This window comes from Phoenix dactylifera, chromosome 8 (genome assembly GCF_009389715.1).
Source record: "Phoenix dactylifera cultivar Barhee BC4 chromosome 8, palm_55x_up_171113_PBpolish2nd_filt_p, whole genome shotgun sequence".
Classification (NCBI taxonomy): Eukaryota; Viridiplantae; Streptophyta; class Magnoliopsida; order Arecales; family Arecaceae; genus Phoenix; species Phoenix dactylifera.
Window position 1 is genome coordinate 31,291,467 of NC_052399.1, and position 25,164 is coordinate 31,316,630.

The 25,164-nt window shown below is 38.7% G+C and overlaps 1 protein-coding gene across 1 annotated transcript; it reads right to left on the minus strand.

Annotated features, from left to right (window-relative positions):
• Positions 1-10,698: 10,698 nt before the first annotated feature.
• On the minus strand, positions 10,699-11,271 carry LOC120111762 (secreted RxLR effector protein 161-like). The gene has a single exon (XM_039129653.1). It carries the CDS (start codon positions 11,269-11,271, stop codon positions 10,699-10,701), a length of 573 nt encoding a protein of 190 aa, XP_038985581.1.
• Between the last annotated feature and the right edge of the window lie 13,893 nt (positions 11,272-25,164).

Below are 25,164 nucleotides of genomic sequence, written 5' to 3' on the forward strand. Positions count from 1 at the left end.
TATTATTTTTATTTTAAAAGAGATTACCGTACATACAAAACATAAAGATAAGAGGCACAGATATGATGTAGATTTAAATATTAAAAAAAGGCATGCTCATGCATTAGCATATTCTAACCCAGATATCTATCGTTCTCATACATAGCTACAATTAAAGTCCACTAGATGCTTTACATTAGCACGAGGGCAGACGGTTTGTTTCTCTAGTGCACCGCTGATATGAATGATGCAGGCTATAATTTCTCGATGTCACGACGCTGAAAGCCCAGTCAAAAGAGCGTGAGAGCCCACCAACATTGGCCCTTAACTTGGGGAAGATAATCCACCAACCCTGGGGGCAGGTGGACTTAAGATTCACAGAGGGAACAAGACGGACAGGCTGCATGTGGAGAGTGCGGAATGCACCGGGTCTTCTTCCAATAACAATCAACGTGTAGAGGGCACTGGAAACGCTTCTCACTGCATTCGGATTTCAACGTGTAGGTTTTCGTCAAAGCTAATTAAAATGAACGCCTAAATAATTAATCATATCTCAAGCTAAATAGATAAACCAAACAGGATGAGGAATCAAGTGAATTCTGATCTCAAGCTAAATGATCCATCTCCGTTCACACAGTACTTAGAAGGATTCGCATCCATTAAGGTACCGTGATAGCTAAATGAATGGTTACCTTACATCCAGACATGATGAGGAACCAAGTGGGACATAACGAGTGTTAGGTTCGCTAAAAAGAGCTTAAAAGTCCACCACCATTGGCCTTTACCTTGGGAAGAGAGTCCATCAACATTGGCCTTTACCTTGGGGAAGAGAGTCCATCAAAAAATATTCAGCTAATATTATCAACTAATTAAAATATTATGTTAAAATAGTTCGGTTCGTTATTGGACCATGTATTTGATTCACCAAATACATCATTATTGTATATTCTTTAATATATGGTGCAACTCAATCCTTATTTTCCAAGTTTATAATACCATTGGCCTTTACCTTGGGAAAGAGAGTCCACCAACACTGGGGAGAGGTGTGACTCAAGATTAGACGGGTTGTGTGAGAGTGCCAGTCCGATCTCAACGTGTAGGGGCCACTGGATACGCTTTTGCACTGTATTCGGATTGCAACGCGTAGGTTTTCGTCAAAGCTAAATGAACGTCTAAATGATCAGATCTCAAGCTAAATAGATATACCAAACAGGATGAGGAACAAGTGGAATGTGATCTCAAGCTAAATGATCACTCAATAATATATAAGTCGAGAGCTGGGAAGCGCCGCTTTACGAGCACTAATAGCCGCTACGAGTGCCTGTTTCTTTAAATTAATAAAGGCAACCGAAGATGGCCGCAGGTGACCCCACAACAGCCTTATCATTGCACCAAGGATCACCCTCTTGCATCTCCATCCTAACCCCCATCCTACAATTTATTGGGTCTGGGCAAACCAAGTAGACCACAATAAAACACGAGTATCATCAATTAACTTGCTTTGACAAGTGTAAATAGATTGAGAGATAAAACTGAACCCTGTTGTAGGCCCATTCTACCAAAAATGTCTTGATAACGTACTTACACCTACTTCTCATCTTTGGTATTGCTCATCCATACATTATTCTAATCACCTTAGTCTAATTAACTATCTTATCTCAAACCCACAAAATCAGCTTTGACATATCGAATACTCATGATTAGAAAAAGCCAAGGGTTGGCTTTGATCACAGACACCCTAGCATCTCATTTTACAAGCACTTCCAAATCTCTCACTCAAATTTCCAACCTCCTCCTCCTCCTCCTCCTTCTTCTAATCTATCTTCTCCTTTCAGAATTAATTTTCTCCCCAGTCTCTCTATTGGACGATGGAGGATCTAATACCAGGCCTGCAGGAGGAAATTGCTCGGGAGTGCCTCCTCCGCGTACCGCACAAAGCCTTCCGCACGGCCCGCTCCGTCTGCAAAATCTGGAAGCAGGTGGCGGCCAAGCCCCGCCGCAGCCCAAAACCGTGGCTCCTTAACAGGCACAGAGAGCATCTTCATCGCCTGGAGAACAAGTTGTCTGGAAGGCCATTGCTTAGCAGCCTCGACGAAGGCAGGCGGTTGAATGATCTATTTAATTACAAGCCCGAGGAGCTCCCCGGTGAGTCAATATTCATTAATAATCCTCCTCTTCCTCCATCTTCTTCTTCTCCTTCTTCTTCTTCTTCTACTTCTTCTTCTTCTTCTTCTTCTTCTTCTTCTTCTTCTTCTGCTTCTGCTTCTTCTTCTTCTTCTTCTTCTTTTCCTCCTTCTCCTTCTTCTTCTCCTCCTCCTCCTCTCAGAAGAACTGGGTGCTGGAAAGAACTTAGGCGCATGGCCTTTGATCTCAAAAGAACTTCGTGGTCTTTGATCTCCTCCTTTCTCTATCTTTCTACTTTGCCGTCGTTGCACCAAATGAACTGAAACATATGTGTCTGTTTGTGTGTGGAGACGTGACAGGTGTTCCAGATAAAGGAGAGGAAAGACTTTACTTCACTAGTCCCATTTGGGTTAATGGAATGCGGAAACGTAGCAGCGAGTTTGGTCGCTGGGATGCGCGCGATGGGAAGCTAGAGATAAGAGATCTCGAAAAGAGGGAGTTTGGGTTTATACAGCATCTAATCTATTTCCAGGGAGGATGCCGAGGGACAAGAACAAAGTGGGCAATGAAAGAGTATACACTGGCCTCCAGCCGAATTCCATATGGGGTAAGGGAGTATATAACTGGATATGGGCGCCATCGTTATTTACATCTAGCTGTGTCACTAATTCCACTCTACTTTTTGTGAAATCAATTAATTATAGAGAGGGTTGAAGTACATTAGTGGTGTTTTTATCTATATAGAGGCTAAAAGATGCAAGTAATACAAATATAAATCTCGAAATAATAAATTACAAAATTCTAGTACCATTTAATAAATCAATCATATTAAATCTTATATATGAATCAATTAAGTTGCTCTAAAACAAATTGAGTACCTAGAAGCTTGTGTTCTAAAAACCGAATGATCTTAACTATGGACCATTTTCGAGATTTTTTTTCCTTTTTTTTATAAAGAAAATTGAGCCTACCAGGTTGACTTCATATTAGATCAAACTCACTAGCCTTGTTATTTCTCTACTAATATTTTTCTTTCCAAAACAAAATATTCTTATGTTAATAAGACTGTACCTGTACATAGTATAGCCAGGCCAGCATGAAAATATGTATGACTGTCTCCAAACGTTTTTGATAATCCCATGCAATGCCAGCAAGGCATCATTCACTGAGATGCATGGTATGTGTAGCCGCATGCGCTCTGCATGGGCACATATATCTCTCCAAGTGCAGCACAGTTGGAGTTGCTTGGGATCATCTACAATAAGATATTCTCCCTGTTAGGGACTTCTTGCAAGATTGCACTAAAGTTTTATAGGGTTTGTACCTTCAAGTTGTTGGCATTTATGTTCTTCGAGACCAAGAATTATATATTTTTACGTACTAAGCACCTTATCCCTGAGATTAAAGCATTGACTTTACAAGCTAATATATATGCCAGCATATGAATAATCGACATCCTCCCTCCCAAGTCCCAACATATGCATGCACTGCCATACCAGTGCAAAAAGAGCCTCAACGAGAAGCCTAGGAAACAGTGCTCATGTTATTTATGCATCTTTAGATTTAAAAGTGTCGAGTAGAGTACCCCCATGTCTTGCACCAAACGACTAACCATGGTCATTAAATTTAGCCCATGAGACTGCTCACGTCCTTTTATTTTGACTTCCTGTAGGTGGATGAATTGGCTCTTTGTGTCATTTATAAGACTCGGGATTATAAAAGCAATGAGACGAGCTGTAGAAAGAAGCTAAAGCCTAAGACGCCGTCGGACGATGGAGGACCGAGTACTTCTTCAGAACCAATCGTGCAAGCAGAAGATCCAATGGGGGAACTCACCGACCTAAGTTTCGACGATTTTTTCGCCCCCGTGAAGTTTCCACTGGATCCTATCATGGATTTGGAGAACGATATTCCATGGTTTGGAGATGTATGCTGTGACTTTGATAACCAAGAATGGGCTTAAAGTATTGAATATGAGGCCGGGTATATAGAACTCAATGATGCTGCTTTCTTTTCTTAACCTCCATGAAACTCTTAGTACGCTTAACTTGTTATTCCTGCCATTACTTTACTTCCTAAGAATAATCTTTACTACAACTGATTGAGGTTGAGAAAGTTAGTTTGCAGTCGCATGTGTCCATCTTGTAATATCTGTGGAGTAAAAGATTAGACACGGTATGGGGACACGTGTAGTCTGATGTGCGTTGCCCATTTTCCCACTTGCCTGCCTTTCGAAGCCGCCGAACTCAGCATTCATCACCTTCAATTTTTCTGGGTTGACGCTTGACCCCGCGTATAGTTCGCCGGAAAGAAATAAAAAAAGTATTGTCAGAAAAAATCGAGAAAGTAGTAGTTAGAAAAAAAAGAGCTTTTTTATGTGAATAAAATTTCTATATTTTATAGGAAAAGAAATCTAGGATATAAAAAAAATTTATTTTCATCGGCCGGAAATTGAAATAATTTTTTTCCAAAAATACTCTTAAGCTTTTAAATAGAATGGGTTAAGATTTATCGGCATAATAGATATTTTACATTATTTTTCGTAAAAAAGTAGGTGCTCAACCAACATAAGCCGCTCTGTGATGTGTCATTTTTCTATATTCAACCAAACATACAAAAACTACTTTTACAAGTATTATATATCCAGATATCAACTTCACAGAAAAAAATATTTTAATAAATAATAATTGTTTCTGCAAATCAAACAAGTTGTTAGAAGTACAAAGGTTTTACACTGCTTAAGCCGTTCTAGAGTTGTAACAGTTTTTGATGCCCGTGTCCGTTATGCATACAGCAATGAGGTTGATTACCCTATACAAGGAACTGCTAGCAGGAGCAAATTCAAGAGGGTTAGTCTTATCTTATTTAAGTTGATTAACTTTGTTTGTTTTATCCTTGTGTCGCACCCCGAACCCACCTCTGGGGTGGGGCTTGTAACATGGTCGCATACTCCCTAGGATAAAACTTTAGAGTCCATGCTATCTAAATCAATCATTTATCACCGATAGATGAGAATTTAACATAAATAAAATATTTTGTTAATAAATTAGTGTGCAAAATACAAGATTTAGATATATCCAATATCAGGCACATTGTCTAAGTAACCCTCCCACCAAAATTCTGGATCGATCCCATGAAGCCACGTGTCCTGTGGCTCTGAAAAGTGAGATATAGCGATAGCATGAGCTAGCAATAAGAAATCCCTATATATACACACACATACATACAATAACCCAATAATATCTAATACTAAAATGCTGCTCCTATGAAATTCTTATGCCAAAAAATTAGTAACTAAATATTTATTTACCAATTAGTGTTACATAGCAATGCCAAACAAAACACGCCATAATTTCACTATGGTCGGCAACATTATAGTACCATATTTCAGCCTGAAGCTATCAAATCGTATATATCACATTTCTATCATCGACCAATTAGCTCCAAACGCCAGATTTCTTTGTATTGAGCTAGCTATGGCTGCAACTTTGCTCGTGATGACCACCGCATACTAGATTTTAATCTCTAGTCGATAACATCATAGTGCTAGCTGCATCTCAGCCTAAAGTCGGCAAATTATATACGTCTTGTTTTCATCGTAACCGGCTACTCGAGATGTCTCTTTTTTTTTTTCTGTTAAACAATTATGCAGTATTCCAAATTGTTTGGTGTTAATTATTTTCTATATGCTTGCGGTAATTGTCTGCTTCTTGCTTCGGCTAGGGCTGCCGTAAGCTTCTTGCTTGTTAAATAGAGAAGCAGTACGCTCAAACGGCCGGAAATCGCTGCCTGTCCTTCGTCCTATCCAATAAGCTTGAAAGCCGGGTTCAACAGGCTCAAAAGGCATTTAAAAGTGGACGGATTAATTAAAGGATGGTGTGTGGAAAATGGACCATTAACCTTCAGAATATGATCACTACGTCGAGAAAATTCAATTTGGACAGGCCAAGAATGCGAATTAACAGAGACTCGGTTCTGCAAGCAGGGGCCCGGTCTACCTCGGGGCTTGGACTCTGAACTCTGACCAAGGCGGGGATAAAGAATAATTCCTCTAATGAAGGTCAACATGAGGAGGCGCATGGCTTCGTTGAATTGGAATACCTGCGTCGTACCTCCTTGAATGGTTTGGAGTTAAATCATGGCCGTCGGAGCTAAAGTACCTAACTTCGCAATAATAGTCAGACCATGGATGCAACCCCATCAGGGAAAGGAAGGCCTGTCGTCCAAGCTAGTTGACTTTCTGCTTGCAAGACATGTTTTGGAGGAGTACTATCGCCCCTCGCCCTCCATTTTTCTGATCTTTAGGGCTCGTTTAGTTCGCGAAAAGCATTTTTCCTTCTAAGGATACGATTTTTAGGAAGAAAATGCTTGGGAATGTACTTTTGGCATGTTTAGTTAAACATGGAAAAGTGACAGATTTTCAGAGTGCTTATGTTTGGTTGACCATCCACTTTTTTGAAAAAGTTATGTGTAATTCCTATTATACCCTTAATAAAAATTAGGTCTTTAATGCCTCTTTAATGCTGAAGGGTCTTTTTGGAAAAAAAATAAAAAAAGAGTAATTTCCGCCTCATGGGAAAGTAACTTTCTCATGTTTCTAATGGGAAAGACTTTCTCATGAAATGTGGGAATCATATTTCTATGGGAATATAACTTTCCTATCTCTCTCCTTTGAAAACTCAAACCAAACAAGAAATATCTCGTTACTTTCCCATTGACCACACTTTTTCCTCTGCTTTTTCCATGAACCAAACGAGCCCTTAGATTCTTTCCAAGGCATAGGAGAGTGAAGCAGATTTCATTTGAGTTTAGGTATAATAGGATTTAGGATTCTGCGAAGGTAAGACTGAGCAGGTTGGGGGACACGTTCTATGAATTCTATTTATTTTAACTAACAAGGATAGCTCAAGGCGTTGGGCTCTAACCTATCGGCACAAGTCAAACATACGACAAATAGTCACACATCCTATAGGATTTGGCTTTATGACAAAAAACATAAGCAAACTTGTCTTGATCTCCCAATATTTAGAAGTTTCTCCCCCATTCTCCCACATGGAGCCAGCGTGGCCAAAGTTCTACCAAATGAATCAATCCAATCCGTGGGAAAAGAAGACAATGAGATCCAGCCAAGTTGTTAAATTGTTCTTGTAACAAACAAGCTGCTATGAATACCCCAGAAATTACCCACATCTCAAGGGTGAAGGTTTATTGCATCGATCACAATAATTTAGTAAAAGGGACCAGAATGTGTGCATAGCACTTGGAATAATGTGAGTCACCCTTGCACCCTAGATTGCTTTTAATTTGTTTCTTATTTTGATTTTTGAGAAGTAGCTCGTCCGCCGATTTTAACTTGCATAGGTCACTTTTGCTAGAAGTTCAGTAGCACAAATTTCCCAAGGGATCTTTTCTAAAAGATGAAAGATTGAATGCCTGTCATTCTAATTCCAAGTCAATTGATTCTGTGTTGACAAGGAGCACTTGTCCATGATGTCTTAAAAGTTTAATTTACATATATTTCAGAGACCAGACTTTAATAGACGACAATAGTTTGGATTCTTGGAGACCTGATTCCGTTAGCAAACATCAAAGGCTCTCAAAGCAACAACACTAGAAGGAGTTGAACTATATCTGCAACCTGGTAAAGCGGCAAAAATACACCAACATCCCTTGCAATCTTGTGAGAGCATATACCCCTTGTTTAGAGATTCATGCTATCAGAACAAGCAGTCAACAATGCATTACAGAGAGCAGCTCAGATGCCATCAAGTCAGTCCATCATAATATTACTGAGCTAGCAACTGATTGTTAATTGCCTTCTACTGACCCACCACCGGCACAGGAATTGCTAAACAATAACAGACTAGGACTGACATCGCTATTGGATGGTTAAAAGCGCTCTTCAAAGCACTTTTGGATGCTTTTCAGATAGTAGATAAAAATTTTGAAATAGCTTTATCCCTCTTCCAAAAAGTGAAAAAAAGCTATTAGGACTTTATAACTCAGGCAAAAGCTCATGTTTGGAAGCTATTTTGTCCTGAAAAACCATGATTCGAGTCTTAACAATAATTTTTTTTAAAAAATTATTTACAAAAATTGATTAAAAATACTTGGTAATAACTTTTGATGGTACAATAATATAATATAATATAATATAATATAATATAACTATCATCATTACTATTATAGTATCCAGATTAATTATAATACTATTATAACATACTAAAATAATATCATTTTTAATAATAATCACATTATTATTATAATACTATAATATGATATAAATTTTTTTTTCTATTTATAATAAATTTAAAATTTTATTACTTATCATATTATTTAGATTTAACATAAAAATAAGTAATTTAAAAATAGAAAATACTTCAAAATAATATTTTTAATAGTATAAATAATTAAATAAGTAAAGCGCACAAAATATCTTTTGTCATTATCTCCTCATGCTAAAAACTATTTTATTAGTTTGGTTATCGAATAGATGTTCAAATTTTACAACTCCTAAAAAACTATAATTATCAAATAATAAATAAATTTTTAACGAAAAACATTCTTCAACATGGATATCATCAATCAGGATAAGAATAGTTCGAAAGCTGCAAAGGCAGAAAATCTAGAGGTCAAGAGAGAGACCCAAGAATCCGTATAAAGCCGGCCTCAAAATTCTACTATTCAAAGCTCTACAAACACAAACTTTACCGCTGACAACAGTGCCAAACATGGCCTAATTCATTGTGGAAGGCATGTTGGATTCTGTGGCACGCCACCCGTAGAAGCTGAAGCAAAGGCCTGATCATATCTGCAGCTTCCCTTACATTCGGCGGAGGGGTCTGACATCAGGAGATATTGTTTCAAGCAAAAGCACATGCAACGCAAGTGCGAGATTCTAGTTCTTTCAATTCTATGAAATACAGTTTCTGTAGACCGCTGCCGATGCATCCAGCAGCATTTGGCCCAGCTGACCTTTGTTATTTTATTTTAAAAGATATTACCATATAATATGCAATGCATAAAGATAAGAAGTACGGATATGATGTACATTCAAATACTAAAAGAAGTCAATGCGCCTGCATTGACTTTGCGTTAGCACGGTGGCAAGAGGGTTTGTTTGTCTCCACCAACATTAATAGGCCTTTACCTTGGGGAAGGGAAGAGGTGGAGTCAAGATTACGGAAGTATTAAGACGGGATGTGGACAGTGCCAGTACGATCATTCACATGTTCGCGCTCCACCACCGAGCTAATAGCACGTCCTGCATGTGGGCCTCAATGTCAGAAGCGAGAAAACCCCATCCCCGCGCTTCCCTTTGGGCTCGTTTGGTTCGCAGAAAAATGAGGAGGAAAAGTGTGGTCAACGGAAAAGTAATGAAATACCTCTTATTTGGTTGGAGTTTTCAAAGAAGAGAGATGGAAAAGTTGTATTCCCATGGGAATATGATTCCCACATTTCATGGAAAAGTCTTTCCCATGAGAAACATGGGAAAGTTACTTTCCCATGAGGTGGGAATCACTCCTTTTTTATTTTTTCCCAAAAAGACCCTTCAGCATTAAAGAAGCATTAAAGAGGCATTAAAGACCTAATTTTTATTAAGGGCATAATAGGAATTATACATAACTTTCCTAGGAAAGTGGATGGTCAACCAAACATAAGCACTTTGGAAATTAGTCACTTTCCCATGGTTAACCAAACATGTCAAAAGTACTTTCCTAGGTATCCTCTTCCTAGGAATCTGATTCCCAGGAATCATATTCCTAGGAGGGAAAATACTTCCCGCGAACCAAACGAGCCCTTTTTGTTTCGTGCCGCCATTTCCCTTTTGTTTGACGGCGAGGGGCTTCCCTTCACCGACTCGCCCGCGAGTTGCGCTGACTAGAAATACACGAACAACTGGCATGCATGATATGTATCTATTAAACTCCCACTTGTTGAAAATCAGGAGGGTTCATGCTCATAAATTATTCTATAAAAAAAAGTGGAGAGGATTTTAGACAAACATGAATAACTTGTATTCCACTCACTTGAAAAATAACTAGAGTACATGGATATTTATAGGCATCATTAGATGGTCTTTTAATCTCCCTAATTGAATTGGTTATTACACCATACATAACCCCAAATAAATTTCAAATAACTCCCTCTAAATAAATTCCTTATAACTCCATGTAGCTCCCACATGACTAAAAATCCAAAAGACATGTAACTCCTCACCAAAGTAATATGCAATTACATTAAATAGAACTATAAGTTACTAATATTAAAAAAACAAGTTTAATAACCAACATCCCCCCTTAAACTTGGTTTTGCAATTCCAGGCAAACTCCTTAACTTGCAAAAAGTTTCACTCTTGAGGGGCTTAGTGAAAATATCGGCAATTTGATCTTAAGACTTCATGTACTTGAGCTTCACTTTCTTCTTAGCCATGCATTCTCTAATGAAATGATACTTTGTATCGATATGCTAGCTTCCCTCATGAAACACCAGATTCTCGGCTAATGCTATTGCTGATTTGTTGTCCACAAAAATCTCCGTTGGTTCTTCTTGTAACACATGAAGCTCCTTCAACAAATACCTTAGCCAAATGGCTTAACAAACACAACTTGAGATGACAACATACTCCGCTTCACAAGTAGAAAGTGCAATAATAGGTTGCTTTTTGGAAGACCATGTAAAAGCCACACTTCCCATAAAGAAAACATATCTCGTCGTACCTTTTCTTTCATCCACATCTCCGGCCCAATCACTATCACTATATCCAACAAGTGTGAAGTTATCAACAAATGAATAGAATAGGCCATAATTAAGGGTACCTTTGATGTAGCGGAGAATTCTCTTGGCCACCTTCAAATAAGATGAAGTAGGAGCTTTCATATACCGGCTAACAAGTCCAACTCCAAAAAGAATATCCGGCCTTATGCAAGTCAAATATCTTAAGCTTCCAACAAGACTTTTGAAGAATGTAGAATCTACCTTTTCTCCATCTTCATATCTTGATAATTTGACTCCACATTCCACGGAAGTGCTCACCGAGTTGCTATCATCCATCTTGAACCTTTTGAGAACTTCTTTAGCATAACCTTCTTGAGAGATAAAAATTCCATCTTCTATTTGCTTCACTTCAATGCCAAGGTAGTAAACCATAAGGCCAATGTCTGTCATCTTAAACTCTTGAGACAGCTTGCTTGAATTCTTCAAACATAATAGAATTGTTGCCGGTAAAAATCAAGTCATCTACATACAAGCAAACTACGAATATATCTCCATTATCATTGACCTTTGTGTAAAGGGCATGCTTATAAGGATATTTGGTGAACTTGTTGTCTTGAAAATACTTGTCAATTTTGGTATTTCAGGCTCTTGGTGCTTGCTTCAAGCCATTCAAGGCTTTCTTTAATTTCAAAACTCTGTCTTCTTGCCCTTTCACAATATATCCCAAAGGTTGTTTCACATAAACTTCTTCTTCAAGAAAACCATTCAAAAAAGCGGACTTCACATCCATTTGTTGGATTCTCCAATTGTTTTATGCCGCCAAAAAATAATTAGTCCAACAGTTTCCAAACGAGCAACGGGTGCAAATAGCTTATCATAATTGATCCCAGGCCTTTGGTTGTATCCCTTGACAACAAGTCTTGCCTTGTGCCTCTTGACTTCTCCTCTTGAATTCTTCTTTGCCTTGTACACCCATTTGACTCCGATTGCCTTTTGCCCTTCCGGAAGAGTGGTGAGCTCCCAAGTTTCATTCTTCTCTATGGAAATCAAGAGGGTTCACACTCACAAATTATTCTACGAAAAAAAGTGGAGAGAATTTTAGGCACACATGAATAACTTGTATTCCACTCACTTGAAAAACAACTAGAGTACATGGACATTTATAGGCATCATTAGATGGTCTTTTAACCTTTCTAATTGAATTGACCATACATAACCCCGAATAAATTTCAAATAACTCTCTTTAAATAAATTCATTATAACTCTATGTAATTTCCAGATGACTAAAAATCCAAAAGACATGTAACTTCCATATGACTAAAAACCCAAAAGACATATATATAACTCCTTACCATACTAATATATTGCAATTACATAAAATAAAACCATTAGTTACTAACATTAAAAAACAAGTTTAATAACCAACACCATTCACCTCACTGCTTGCCTCTTCTAACGAAGACATACACCAATCCCCCAAGATGATCAAGCCCCGCGGCTGCCCAAAACCGTGGCTCCTTAACAGGCATAGAGAGCATCTTCATCACCTGGAGAACAAGGTGTCAGGAAGGCCATTGCTTAGCAGCCTCGACGAAGGCAGACAGTTGAATGATCTCTTTAATTATAAGCCCGAGGAGCTCCACGGTGAGTCAGTATTCATTAATAATCCTCCTCCTCCTCCTCCTCTCAAAAGAACTGGGTGATGAAAAGAACTTAGGCGCATGGCCTTTGATCTCAAAAGAACCTCGTGGTCTTTGATCTCCTCCTTTCTCCATCTTTCTATCTTTGCCGTCGTTGCACCAAATGAACTGAAACATACGTGTCTGTTTGTGCGTGGAGACGCGGCAGGTGTTCTAGATATTTTTTTTTTTTGATGAAAACGGCGATTCATATAGCTCTAACATAAGTACATCCTGCTGAGTCACAAGAATCTAAAAAGTACAATGAGAATGGTAAATCTACTACGGACTCCCAAAGGATCTCTCCGGAATGCGGAAACATAAGGGCGAGTTTGGTCACTGATGGGAAGCTAGAGATAAGAGATCTCGAAAAGAGGGAGTTTGGGTTTATACAGCATCTAATCTATTTCCAGGGAGGATGCCAGGGGCCCAGGGGACACGAAAAAAGTGGGCAATGAAAGAGTATACACCAGCCTCCAGCCGAATTCCACATGGGGTAAGGGAGTACATACCTGGATATGCCATCGTTATTTACATCTAGCTGTGTTACTAATTCCACTCTACTATGTGTGAAATCAATTAATTATAGAGAGGGATGAAGTACATGAGTGGTGTTTTTATATATCGATATAAAGGCTAAAACATGCAAGTAATACAAATATAAATCTCGAATTAATAAATTACAAAATTCTAGCAGCATTTAATAAATCAATCATATTAAATCTTATATATGAATCAAGTTGCTCTAAAACAAATTGATGAGTACGTACCTTGAAGCTTGTGTTCTAAAAACCGAATGATCTTAACTATGGACCATTTTAGAGATTTTTTTTTCCTTTTTTTAAAAAGAAAATTGAGCCCACCAGATTGACGTCATATTAGATCAAACTCACCTTGTTATTTCTCTGCTAATATTTTTCTTTCCAAAACAAAAAATATTGATATGTTAATATATAAGACTGTACCTGTATATCGTGGCCAGGCCAACAGGAAAATATGTATGACTGTCTCCAATCGTTTTTTATAATCCCATGCATGCAATGCCAGCAAGGCATCATTTACTGAGATGCATGGTATGTGTAGCCGCATGTGCTCTCTGCATGGGCACATCTGCTAGAGCAATGCACTTCTGAAATCTCTCTACGTGCAGCACAGTTGGAGTTGCTTGGGATCATCCACAATAAGCATTTTCTCCCTGCTAGGAACTTCTTGCAAGATTGCACTAAAATTTTATAGAGTTTGTATGTTCAAGTTTTTGGCATTCATGTTCTTAATACTCTCCCTTAAGTTAGAGCATGAAGATCCATAATGCCCAACTTGCGCAGTAAATGTTGAAAATATTCACGACCCAAGGCTTTTGTGAAAATATCGGCAAATTGTTGACCAGTAGGAACATGAGTAGTAGATATGAGGAGAGCACGTAATTTTTTGCGAACGATATGGCAGTCAATCTCAATATGTTTGGTACGTTCGTGAAAGACAGAATTCTGAGCAATATGGAGAGCAGCTTGATTGTCGCAAGAAAGGATCACTGGTTGAGGATGAGGCACAGTAAGATCATGGAGAAGGGTCTTGAGCCAAGTGAGCTCACATGCGGTAGAGGCTAAGGCGCGATACTCAGCTTCAGCAGAGGAGCATGACTCAGTGAGTGAAGAATGAAAGGTCATGCCTATAGAAATATAGTTTCTTCACTAGAAGCCAATTTTATAGCATGTCTAATAAAACAAACATCATCTTTGGTAATTCAAGATATTTATATGCTTCCACTGCAAAAAAAAAAAGTTCAATTATTGTTTTAGGTAGAATATTAACAAAATTTAAATAGTTGTAACAGATGGTTACAAAAAAGACAAAATTTTCCTCTTGCATTTAAATCCATGAATTCCAAAATTTCTTTTTATTTGCATTTTAGAAGTCCAAAACCTGAGGCTTATTTGTAATAAATAAATGATTCTAAAAGACAAATATTCTAATTAAACTAAAGAAAAAGGATTCTGCATGGTTTAATATGCAAATAAAATGTTCAATTTGAATCTTATTGATCCATGGGACTACAAGATTGATGATATGGATCCCAATTTTGCGATCATAACTTCCCTTATCCAAGGATGAGATCCAGATTTTTTTAAGTCTATTTTGATTTGGATCAAAAGATTTTAAGCATGTGCATGAGAATATATGTTATATTACTCATTTCTTAATCAGTGATGATTGCAATTTCACAAGTGCATTGCAAGTTAATACTAATTTAAATTTAACAACTATTTTACATATAATAATGCAACTAAGCTCGAAATCTATAGTAGAAATGTTACGTGGGGCATTACATACATTTAAACCTTAACAACATAACAACTGGTGTACACATGTTGTGGATATTATGAAAATCTCATATACTAGTAGTGTTGTGAGAAGTATGGTTTACCTTGACTTTTAACATTTTGTTTGCTGTCGAAACAGCTACTTTTGTATCACTCATCTCACTTTCTCTATAGACTGGGTCTTGAATTCCCGATCAAAAATAGAAGAGACATAACTGCACGAATCCTTGATTATGTAGGGCCTATTTAGTAAATCCAGCAAATTTGGGCGGGATTTCCTACAGGAATCTGGCCTATTGGCCTTCCCAACCTTATTCTTCTAAAATCCTAATCTTAGCCTAAATTCCATTTGTGGGCTTGTTGGACTGCGAGAAGACAAAAAAGAGCCATGGATGCCTTTTTTTTTTCCCCCCCTCCCGCAGAATTCAGGCTGAGGGAGGTACGTGTTTGCATGGGTTCTAACCAAATAGACTGCCAACTCTATGAATCTAATAGAAAATTCGACCCAATCATGTTGGATTTTCCAAACAGATCTATTTGGTTATCCTTATAAGATTGGCCTGAAAATTCTACAGGGTTTGTGGATTGGGTAGCCCATTTAAACATGGCTCTATCAACCAAATACCTCCCAGCCTAAATCCTGTGGGAAGAAAAAAAAAAAAGACCTTGAAGATGCAAGTTAGGTAGGCTCTCTTGAACCATTTGAGGTATTTTTTTCTTCCTGCAGCCCAAAAGCTAGAATTTGGGTAGGCCCTCTCAAGATGCAAGCTAGATAGGCCAATAGGCAAGTCTTTCTCACGTCCTATTATTTTGACTTCCTGTATGTGGATCAGTGGATGAATTGGCTCTCTGTGTCATTTATAAGACTCGGGATTACAAAAGGAATGATACAAGCTGTGGAAAGAATCAAAAAGGCTAAGACGCTGTCGGCCGATGGAGGACCGAGTAATAATAGTTCTTCAGAATCAGTCGTGCAAGCAGAAGATCGAGTGGGGGAGCTCACCGACCTTCCTTTCCTCGATTCTTTCGCCTCCGTGGAGTTTCCAGTGGATCCTATCATGGATTGTGTGAATGATCCAATGGTTTAAGGATTATTATGGAGATATATGCTCTGACTTTAATAACCAAGAATGGGCTCCAAAGTATTAAATATGATGCCAGGTATATAGAATTCAATGATGCTGCTTTCTTTTCTTAACCTCCATGAAACTCTTAGGGCTCGTTTGGTTCGTATGAAGCATTTTTCCTCCTAAGAATATGATTTCTAGAAAGAGGATGCCCAGAAAAGTGCTTTTGGCATGTTTGGTTGACCATGGGAAAGTGACAAATTTCCAAAGTGTTTATGTTTGGTTGGCCATCCACTTTTCTGGAAAAGTTATGTATAATTCCTATTATGTCTTTAATAAAAATTAGGTCTTTAATGCTTCTTTAATTCTGAAGATTTTCTGGGAAAAAATAAAAATAAAGTGATTCCCACCTCATACTTTTCCATGTTTCTCAGGGGAAAGACTTTTCCATGAAATGTGGGAATCATATTCTAATGGGAATACAACTTTCCCATCTCTCTTCTTTGAAAACTCCAACCAAACAAGAGGCATCTCATTACTTTTCCGTTGACCACACTTTTCCCCCTTCTTTTCCCGCAAACCAAACGAGCCCTTAGTACACTTGTTATTCCTGCCATTACTTTACTTCCTGTTGCTGGAATTTGGACTCGGGGGCGACCACTGGGCTAGGAAGGAGGAGCTCCGGTGAGAGTCGGCGAGCGGCGGTCCGGCGGGGTGCAGCGTCCTCGGAAAAACCTGCAAGAAGCTAGTGGCCGGGGTTTCCGGCGCCGGCCCTCCGATGTTTAAGTCAGAGGGGGCAAGTGTATGAACGGTGTAGTGAGTGTTCAGAGTTTTTTCTCCCCTCCCCCCCTCAAAATGGAGAAGTTTCCCTTTTATAGAGGGGGCTGAGTTACCTGTGATGTGACGGTACAAACGGTCTATCGTATGATTGGGCATGCAATAGAAATTAATGCTCGATCGTGTGAATCAATGCTGTTACTATAGGAGATCAGGCCGAAGCTTTCAAATTAACGTAGAGTCATTCGTAGCTAAGCAGGCTTGTCGTAGGGGGCTCGATGTCCGTAGACAGCAGAGGCCATACGCTTTAATTGTTGAGTAAACTGAGTGCCTGTAGGAATCATACGCATTGATTGTTGACAAAGGCCTGGCGTAGTTTTTCGGTCGCGCTGCGGAGAGATGTGTCCACAGCGCGTGAGTCGGGCATCTTTGGGTCGGTAGCGTTGCTCGGACGCTTCCAGGTCTCCTGGTCGGAGGGTCTGCTCGGGCGCCTCCAGGTCTCCTGATCGGAGGGTCCGCTCGGGCGCCTTCAGGTCCTCTGGTCGGAGGGTCTGCTCGGACGGCTCCCGGTCGGAAGGTCTGCTCGGACACCTTCCGGTCAGAAGGTCTACTCGGACGTTCATGCTAGTGTGTCGACTTATTCTTCCCCCCAACACTTCCTAAGAATAATTTTTACTACAACTGATTGAGGTTGAGAAAGAAAGTTTGCAGTTTCATGTATCCATCTTGTAATATCTGTGGGGCTTCCTAAGAATTTATTAGGTGCCATCTCAGGAGGCGTGAAGGTTTCTTGGTAATTACTGTAGTTGGGTTGAGGACGTTTATGCCTTGTGTGTCGTAATAAATTCTTTTGTCCCATTTATTAAATTTTGACACTTGTCATTTAATTAAAGGTGGAACATAGAGTGGGACAGAAAAATGGGAAAGAAGATTTGAAGCCGCCGCTACGCGCATGCTTTTCGAGCCCGCTGAACTCAGCATTCATCACCTTAAACTTTTCTGGGTTGACGCTTGACCCCGCGTAGAGCTTATAAAGGATTCGTTTGGTTTGCTAGAAAGAAATAATAAAAGTATGGTCCAAAAAAAAAAAAAAAGTATGGCCACAGAAAATCGAAAAATATTTTATATTTGGTTGAAGTTTTTAGAAAAAAAATTATCTTTTTTATGTGAATAAATTTTTTATATTTTATATGAAGGAATATATACATAGGATATGAAAAAATTTAATTTTTGTCCGCTAAAAATTATTATATTTTTTTTAAAAAATACTCTTATGTTTTTAGATAGAATGAAATAAAATTTATCTTAAGGTCATAATAAATATTTTACATAATTTTCTGTAGAAAAATAGATGCTCAACCAAACATAAGCTACTCTGAAATGTGCCAATTTTTCATAGTCAACCAAATATGCAAAAACTACTTTTCCAAATATCATATATCTAAATATCAACTTTACATAAAAAATATTTTAATAAGCAAAAATTATTTCCACAAATCAAATGAGTCCTTAGAAGTACGAAGGTTACACTGCTTAAGCCATTCTAGAGTTGTAATAGTTTTTGATGCCCATGTCTGTTATGCATACACCAATTTGATTGATTACCCATACAAGAAAGTGTTAGCAGGAGCAAATTCACGCGGGTTACGATAAGTCTTATCTTATTTAACTTTATTAGTTTTATCTTTGTGTCGTACCCTGAATCCACCCCTGGGGTGGGGCTTGTAACACGGTCGACGCATATTCCCTAAGATAAAACTTTAGAGTCCATTCACAGATCTAAATCAATCATTTATTACCAATAGATGTGAATTTAAGATAAATAAAATATTTTGTTAATAAATTAATGTTCAAAATTCAAGATTTAGATATATCTAGTATCAGGTACCTTGTCTAACTAACTCTCCCGTCAAAATTCCGGATCGATCCCATAAGCTACATGTCCTGTGGCTCTGAAAAGAGAGTTATAATCATAGCATGAGCTAACACCAAGAAATCCTATATAGGTCACCAGCATAAGATATATATATATATATATATATATATATATATATATATATATATATATATATATATATATATATATATATATATATATATATATATATACACACATACATACATATATATATATATATATACATACATACATATATATATATATATATACATACATACATACATACACACATACATACATACATACATACATACATACATACATACATACATACATACATACATACATACATACATACATTCAATATGTCGATAATATCTAATAATTAAAAGCTGCTCCTATGAAATTCTTATGCCAAAAATTCAGTAATTAAATATTTATTTAACAACTAGTGTTAAATAGCAATGCCAAACCAAACACACACACAACATTTTCATCTAATGACCGTACTATATTTCAGCCTCAAGCTATCAAATTATATACATCACATTTTTATTATTGACCGTTTAGCTCCCAATGCTATGTTCCCGACATCGGGCTAGCTATGGTTGCAACTTTGCTCGTGACAACTGACAACCATAACATGTCACGTTTTAGCTTGCGGCCGGCAACAACATAGTACTGCATCTCGGCCTAAAGTTGACAAATCATACAGACCAAGTTTTTATCATGACTGGCTAGTCCACATACCTTTTTTTGATTAAATAATTATATAATATTCTAATTTTTTTAGGTGTTAATTATTTACGACATGCTTGGCATATTTAAAGATGCGTCCGGCCAAGTTTATGGGATTAGTGCTGGCGTAATAGTCTGCTTCTCGTTTCGGATTAGTGCTCCAAGTTTATGGGATTAGTACTGCTGGCGTAATAGTCTGCTTCTCGTTTCGGATTAGTGCTCCAAGTTTATGGGATTAGTACTGCTGGCGTAATAGTCTGCTTCTCGTTTCGGATTAGTGCTCCAAGTTTATGGGATTAGTGCTGGCGTAATTGTCTGCTGTTGGAGTGCTGGTGTAATTGTCGGCAATCGCTCCGTCATCCTTCGTCCTATCCAGGAAACTTGAGTGCTGGGTTCCACGGGCTCAGAAGGCATGTAGAATTGGGCGGATTAAGGGATGGTGTAACATTCAGAATATGATCTCACTTTAATGCTTTTATAGGGCTAGCATATCATCCCTTCTGTGTATCAAACTCACAACGGTGGTTCAGCGCACCGTGGCACCACCGCTGGCTGGTACGGATGTGTGGTGTATAATTTGTCACGAGGCTGAAAGACCAGTCAAAAGAGCTTGAGAGTACTACGTCTTTACCTTGGGGAAGAGAGTGGCTCCACCACAATCATTAGTTAAATCCAGAGGCGTCGGCTGCGACCATCCCTTCAAAACATCTGAATGATAATAAGGGATGGAGGAGCTGTCCAAGCCATGCACGTATTTAGAGGGGGTGGCGGATCCATCTTTACCTTGGGGAGGAGAGTGACAACGGAGACCCCACCAACACCGGTCCACCGAGATTGGCCCACCAACATTGGCCTTTACCGTTAAGAAGATAGCCACGGGAAACGATTTTCAGACGTGTAGTTCTCGTCAGAACTTAATGGAAAGGTCAGTTCTCAGGCTAAATAGATGTGCCAAACAGGATGAGGAACCAAGTGTGGAATCTGCTCTCAAGCTAAATGATCGGATCTTCATTCGCACGGCACTTAAATGTATTCGCATCCAGTAAGCTAAATGAATGGTTACCTTACATTCAGACAGGATGAGGAATATCAAGTGGAAAATAAGGAGTGTTTCATGTACTAGAAAGACATGAACAACTAGCATCTCATAAAACACTATTTTTGCACAAATGTCCCTAACATGACGATTTTTCTAACATCATCAATAAATACCATATTTATTTTAATTAAAAATAAAATAAAATTTTAAAATTACTTTTTTATCCTCCATCACGATTGGTTTATAAATATTTCTTTTTGCACATCTACTCATTAAGAATACTTTAGTCGTTTTAATTTGGAACTGTTAATTTTTTAATGGCATTAGATGGTGTAGGTATATATGCAAAAACAAGAATGACAGGAGGTAGAATAGTAAAATAAGTGTTTGACGAGAGTATATATGCAAATATCAATTTTGGAAGAGTACACGTAGTAATACAAAATTCGATATTGAGGAGGATATTCTTGTAAAAAAAAATCTTTATATATTCTTGCAAAAATCATATAAGCTGCCTTCACCTTGTGTTCGCCTCTTCTAACGAAGACGCTCGTACGCCAATTCCCCACCATGGTCAAGCCCCACCTCAGCCCCAAACCGTGGTTCCTTAACAGGCATAGAGAGCAGCTTCATCACCTGGAGAGCAAGGTGTCTGGAAGGCCATTGCTTAGCAGCCTCGACGAAGGCAGACAGTTGAATGATCTCTTTAATTATAAGCTTGAGGAGCTCCCCGGTGAGGCAATATTCATTAATGGGCCTCAGGTCCTCCACTATTTCTATTCCGGTCTACTATAATCCACCAACTTCCGTCTTTCCGTTGCATTTCCTTTAGGTTTTCAAATCTCTCAACCTTCTTCTTCTCCTCCTCCTCCTCCTCCTTCTCCGTCTTCTTCTTCTTCTCCTCCTCCTCCTCCTCCTCCTCGGCTCAGAAGAACTGGGCGCTGAAAAGAACTTAGGCGCATGGTCTTTGATCTAAAAAAAACTTCGCGGTCTTTGATCTCCTCCTTTCTCTATCTTTCTATCTTTGCCATCGTTGACCAAATGAACTGAAACATGTGTATGTTTGTCTGTGGAGACGTGGCAGATGTTCCAGATAAAGGAGAGGAAAGACTTTACTTTACTCCTCCCTCCATTCGGGTTAACAAAATTCGGAAACGTAGGAGCGAGTTTGGTCGCTGGCATGCGCGCGATGGGAAGCTGGAGATAAGAGACCTCGAAGACATGCCGCTTGGGTTTGTACAGAATCTAATCTATTTCCAGGGAGGATCGCCAGGGACAAGAACAAAGTGGGCGATGAGAGAGTATACGCTTGCCTCCAGCCGAATTCCACATGAGGTAAGAAACTACCAGGTTGACTTCATATTAGATCAAACTCACCTTTCTATTTCTCTGCTAATATTTTTCTTTCCAAAACAAAATATTTATATGTTAATAAAAATGTACCGGTACATAGTAGCCAGGCCAACATGGAAACATGCATGCATGACTCTTTTGATACTCCTACATTCGTTTTTGATCATCCCATGCAGTGCCGGCGAGGCATCATGCACTGAGACGCGTGGTATGTGTAGCCGCATGTGCTTTGCATGGGTCCATCTGCGAAAGCAATGCACTTTCTGAAATCTCTCAGTGCATGTGCTTTGCGGCACAGTTGGAGTTTATGTTCTTCGCGACCGAGAATTATTTTTTACGTACTAAATAAATATCTTATCCATGCATGCACTGAGATTAAAGCATCGCCTTTACAAGCTAATATATATGGCAGCACATGAGTAATCGACATGCTCCCTCCCAATCATATGCATGCACTGCCATACCAGTGCAAAAAGAGCCTCAATGAGAAGCCTATGCAACCGTGCTCATGTTATTAATGCAAATTCGGATTAAAAGGAGTCGAGTCTGACAAAGAGAGTACCGCAAGTCTTGCACCAAACGGCTACCATGGTCATTAAATTAATTTAGCCCATGAGACTGCTCACGTCCTATTATTTTGACTTCCTGTAGGTGGATGAATTGGCTCTTTGTGTCATTTATAAGACTCAGGATTATAAAAGGAATGAGACAAGCTGCGGAAAGAATCTAAAGGCTAAGACGCTGTCGGACGATGGAGGACCGAGTAATAATAGTTCTTCAGAACCAGTCGTGCAAGCAGAAGATCGAGTGGGGGAGCTCACCGACCTTCCTTTCCTCGATTCTTTCGCCTCCGTGGAGTTTCCAATGGATCCTATCATGGATTGGGCGAACGATCCATGGTTTAAGGATTATTATGGAGATATATGCTCTGGCATTGGTAACCAAGAATGGGCTCCAACTTATTGAATATGAGGCCGGGTATACAGAACTCAATGATGCCGCTTTCTTTTCTTAACCTCCATGAAACTCTTAGTTGTACACTTATTATTCCTGCCAGTACTTTACTTCCTAAGAATAATCTGATTGAGGTTGAGAAAGGCAGTTTTCAGTTTCATGTATCCATCTTGTCGTATCTGTGGAATAAAAGATTAGACACGATATGGGAATTCCTGCTATTGGACGCTAGGTATAAAAAAAGAACAAATAAACGTCCAACGGCAGTGGAAAGTGGCATGGTCCCACGGGCCTGCCTTTCCAGCCCGCTGAACTTAGCACTCATCACCTTCGAGTTGTCTGGGTTGACGGGTGACCTCGCGTCGTCCTCCGGAAAGAAAGAAAAAGAGTACGGTCAGAAAAAATCGAGAAAGTAGTGGTTAGAAAAAAAAAAAAAAGTATTTTTATATGAATAAAATTTCCATATTTTATATGAAAGAAAATCTATATAGGATATTAAAAATTTAATTTTTATCGACTGAAAATTGAAATAATTTTTTTTTAAAAATATTTTGAAACTTTTAGATAGAATATTGGAATAAGATTTATTGGTATAATAAATATTTTATATAATTTTTCGTAGAAAAATAAATGCTCAACCAAACATAAGCTACTCTGTAATGTACCATTTTTGTATATTTAACCAAATATACAAAAACTACTTTTACAAGTATTATATATCCAATATCAATTTCACAAAAAAAATATTTTAATAAATAAAAATTGTTTCCGCAGATCAAATGAGCTCTTAGAAGTACAAAGGTTTTACACTGCTTAAGCCGTCCTAGAGTTGTAACGGTTTTTGATGCTAGTGTCCGTTATGCATACACCAATGAGATTGATAACCCAGGAACTGTTAGCAGGAGCAAATTCAAGAGGGTTATGGTAAGTCTTATCTCCTTTAAGTTGATTAACTTTATTAGTTTTATCCTTGTGTCGCACCTTGAACCCACCTCTGAGGTGGGGCTTGTAACACGGTCGCATATTCCCTGGGATAAAACTTTAAGAGTCCATGCGATCTAAATCAATCATTTATTACCGATACACGAGAATTTACATAAATAAAATATTTTGTTAATAAAGCAGTGTTCAAAATACAAGATTTAGATATATCCAGTGCATTGTCTAACTAACCCTCCCACCAAAATTCCGGATCGATCCCATGAAGCTGCATGTCCTGTGGCTCTGAAAAGAGAGAGATAATGATAGCATGAGCCAACGGTAAGAAATCCCTATATACAGTCACCAGCATAATATATACACACACACACATACATACATACATACATACATACATACATACATACATGCATACAATATGCCAATAATATATAATACTCAAATGCTGCTCCTATGAAATTCTTATGCCAAAAAATTAGCAACTAAATATTTATTTACCAACTAGTGTTGCATAGCAATGCCAAACAAAACACGCGCGCCATATTTTCACCCATGGTCAGCAACATTATAGTACTGTATTTCAGCCTGAAGCTATCAAATCATATATATCATATTTCTATCATCGGCCAATTAGCTCCAAACGCCATGTTTCCTTGTATTGAGCTAGCTATGGCTGCAACTCTGCTTGTGATGACCACCGCATACAAGATTTTTAACCCCTAGTCGGCAACATCATAGTGCTGCATCTCAGCCTGAAGTCGGCAACTTATACGCATCCTGTTTTTATCATAACCGGCTACTCGATCGAGATGTCTCTTTTTTTCAGTTAAACAATTATGCAGTATTCCAAATTGTTTGGTGCTAATGATTTACTATATGCTTGCCGTCTCTAAACGCATACAAACGTGGGTAAGAATCTTTGCTGCCGTAATTGTCTGCTTCTTACTTCGCTTAGGGCTGCCGTAATTGTCTGCTTCTTGCTTTTTAAATAGAGAAGCCGTACGCTCAAACGGCCGGCAATCGCTACGTGTCCTTCGTCCTATCCAAGCTTGAATGCCGGGTTCAACGGACTCAGAAGGCATGTAAAAGTGGACGGATTCATTAAAGGATGGTGTGTGGAAAATGGACCATTAACCTTCAGAATATGATCGCTACGTCGAGACAATTTTTATTTGGACAGGCCAAGAATGCGAATTGACAGGGCCTCAACCAGAGGCTCACGTTTTGACACCTATATATGTGTACCCTCGGTTCTGCAAGCAGGGGCCCGGTCTACGTGGGGGCTTGGACTCTGACCAAGGTGGGGATAGAGATCTAATAATTCCTCTCATGAAGGTTAACATGAGGAGGTGCATGGCTTCGTTGAATTGGAATACCTCCTCCATACCTCCTTGAATAGTTTGGAGCTAAAATCATGGCCATCGGAACTAAAGTACCTAACTTGGTAATAACAGTCAGACCATGGATCATTCATCCAATCAATGATAGGATCCACCGGAAATTGCATGGAGGCTTCCCCATTAGGGAAAGAAAGGCGTGTGGTCCAAGCTTGCGAGGCATGTTTTGGAGGAGGACC

What these genes read in the sequence shown, in the direction of transcription:
- LOC120111762 (XM_039129653.1), bottom strand. Translation starts at nt 11,271, where the DNA reads ATGACAGACATTGGCCTTATGGTTTACTACCTTGGCATTGAAGTGAAG.